Consider the following 2,659-nt stretch of genomic DNA (forward strand, 5'->3'; position numbering starts at 1 on the left):
ATGGATTTTCGTTCCTCCAAATCAATAGCGCGCACAACACAAGGAAAACCCAAGCTAGATTAAAAAGAAGACCTGACACTTTGCACAACTCATGTTTTTTATTGTTATCTAGTATCAAAAACATTTTCACATATAAAATCTGCTCAAATAAAAACAATGACGATGCGTACTAGGAATAAAATATGCGCTAAAATTTCATACACATAACATAAGTACTGGCTAATAACACAATAGCATATTAAACTGGAATGCAAAGCTAAATGGTGCCATTTTTGAGAGAATTTTAAAGCTCTCGTTGCTCCGTAAACAGCTCCAGGAATAGATGTTTATGTATAAAACCATGTAAACCCTGAGAACGGAATGATGGGAAATAACTGTGCCAAATCTAGCCACTTAAATAACTTATTGTTCTTTGCATCTCGTGCGTAAAATATTCCCAAAAGAATGCTTGAAAACGTGATGTTGTGTGAGAAATATGGCTACTCGTCCTGCTCAGTACCGTGTGTGTAACATAAATAGTCTTTGTACAGTGCAGGCGCAGCATTTGGCGCAGTCTCGGGTCGTTTGGTCGTGTTTTCCTTAGCGCCAGTTTGTGGGAACAGCATTCTTTTCGTGTTCATAAATTACCCCGGTTTAGGTAGCTCATAGAAAACCCTGTATGTGTTTACCCTGTAGAAATCAAACCCTGTTTTGTCCAAAATTCCACCCTCATTCTCCTCACGTCAGATGGGAGTTTGGCGACTTTGCTTTTGGCCTTTGCGTAAGTAAATATTAACTTAGGATGACCATATTTCCAGACCTCCAACGAAAAAGATTTACCCTCATAAACCCGCTGATAAAATAATGTGTTTGTGCGTCCTTGCTAAAAAGAGGCTTCTATTCTACTTTTCAAAGGGAGATATGGTCAGCCTATTTTAATTTTGACCTGTCGTGTCACGTGACCTGCCGCGCTAAATGGAAGACATTCATCATAAAATCAAATAGAAAAATAATCTGATGCAACTTCAAGGCTAAATATAGATATGACACGTAAATGTAAAAGACAAAAGTAAAAGTTACAATTTTCAAAAGCCTATAGTCTGCCTCTCCTCTGCAGCACCGTGGATCACCAGAGTTCTATTGGCGCTGCCCCGGGCCCAACTCCGCGCCTGTCCCCAGCCTCAGACCGTGATGACGGCCTTCTCCCGGTCCACTCCTCCGCTGCTCTCCGCTGCCGCCTTCTTCTTGCGTCCTTTGGTGTTGGGCAGCTTGTTGTCCTTCTTCCAGCGCATGCGTCGGTTCTGGAACCAAACCTTGACCTGTCGCTCGGACAGACAGAGCGCGTGGGCCACCTCCACCCGTCTGCGGCGCGTGAGGTAGCGGCTGAAGTGAAACTCTTTCTCGAGCTCCAGGACCTGCTGGCGCGTGTAAGCCGTGCGTAAACGTTTGGGCTCTGGACCCACATGGTTCGGGTTCACTGCACAGAGATGGAGATAGAAAATTAGCCTGGACTTCAGTTTAGTGGACATCATCATTACCAATTCATTAAGAGCGAATGCCTTTTTTCTGTCTGTTCTGGAGGGTAATTATTGCCCCGAGGTGCTCTAAATCTGTACGCAGCTATGTTCAACAACCCATGTGAACTTTTTAAGCTGCACCATCACAACACCTCCAACTTTTGTAGCACACACACTCACGCACACACACACATACACACGCACGTTTGGTCAGAGCCATAAAAGTTTATGGGGCCATAATTCTCCCTGACTTTCACTAAGATCATAAATAATTCCAGCCCCAAATAGAAATGCAAATGCATTAAGTAGAGATGAAACACAGGCCCATAGTTGAGTGGAGCCCGAGCTCTTACCGTGCGCCACATGCACCTTCTTCATCCAGGGATACACTACAATGGGCGGCTTGTCTTTAACCTGGCAGCCCGTCTTCCTCTGCACCTGAACGGGCTTTGCGCACGTCATCCAGGCCTGACACTGCAGGTAGTCATCCTTAGCCGCTCGCTCTTGCTCCGTGAATCCCGGAAAGTGGCCACTTGGATGCTGCTCCTTGCCATGGTCCTCCCGGAGCGGGCCCTGCACAGAGTGGACATAGGCGGCTTGTTGTGGTGTGTACGGAGGCGGAGGGGGGTGCACGCTGGACTGATAGCCCCCTCCATAACTACCACTGTCCGGAGGGTTGTTGAAATACCCCCCTTGGTCACTAAAATTACTGTAATCTTCTTCACAAGGCGGGAACTGCGGCTCAGCGTATTTACAGCTCACCACGTACGACTCCATGATTGATTTATAGCGAGGCTAGCACGAGAATACTAATTTTTCTTTCTCTCCCCTCTCTCTGTCTCTTTTCCCCCCTCTGGCATCAAGCCATCCTGCGGCTGTCAAATAGACGGACGGCCATGCGGGGCACGTGACCCCGAGGCTGGCCAATCAGCGGCGGCATTTCGCCTTGTTTATGTCACATGTAATGGGATAATTTGAGGGAAAAAATGTTCATTATATGGAGCTAATGAAGATGTGCTGCTGGGAAAGGCTCATCAGATTTGCGTTCACAAAACAAGCTCTTTAATGGACTTTTAAAAGGACAACTCAAACCATAAATACTCATGTAGGACTAATGTACCAGGCCTGTTTTCTCAACAATAAGAAGTGCATAGTGATTGGCC

General features: G+C 46.1%; 1 protein-coding gene across 1 annotated transcript; it reads right to left on the reverse strand.

Annotated features, from left to right (window-relative positions):
* Positions 1-209: 209 nt before the first annotated feature.
* On the reverse strand, positions 210-2,328 carry LOC117382564 (homeobox protein Hox-D4b-like). The gene is made up of 2 exons (XM_033979774.2): positions 1,850-2,328; positions 210-1,456 (listed from the first exon to the last, which is right to left on the reverse strand). Exons 1-2 carry the CDS (start codon positions 2,271-2,273, stop codon positions 1,161-1,163), a joined length of 720 nt encoding a protein of 239 aa, XP_033835665.1. The 5' UTR covers positions 2,274-2,328; the 3' UTR covers positions 210-1,160.
* Positions 2,329-2,659: the final 331 nt, after the last annotated feature.

The sequence above is a fragment of the Periophthalmus magnuspinnatus genome, chromosome 15 (assembly GCF_009829125.3).
Source record: "Periophthalmus magnuspinnatus isolate fPerMag1 chromosome 15, fPerMag1.2.pri, whole genome shotgun sequence".
Lineage (NCBI taxonomy): Eukaryota > Metazoa > Chordata > Actinopteri > Gobiiformes > Gobiidae > Periophthalmus > Periophthalmus magnuspinnatus.

Excerpts from the sequence above, each read along its gene's own strand:
- LOC117382564 (XM_033979774.2), bottom strand. The coding sequence starts at position 2,273 with ATGGAGTCGTACGTGGTGAGCTGTAAATACGCTGAGCCGCAGTTCCCG. Across the intron at positions 1,457-1,849 it reads GAAGGTGCATGTGGCGCACG|TGAACCCGAACCATGTGGGT; the intron begins GTAAGAGCTCGG and ends ATCTCTGTGCAG.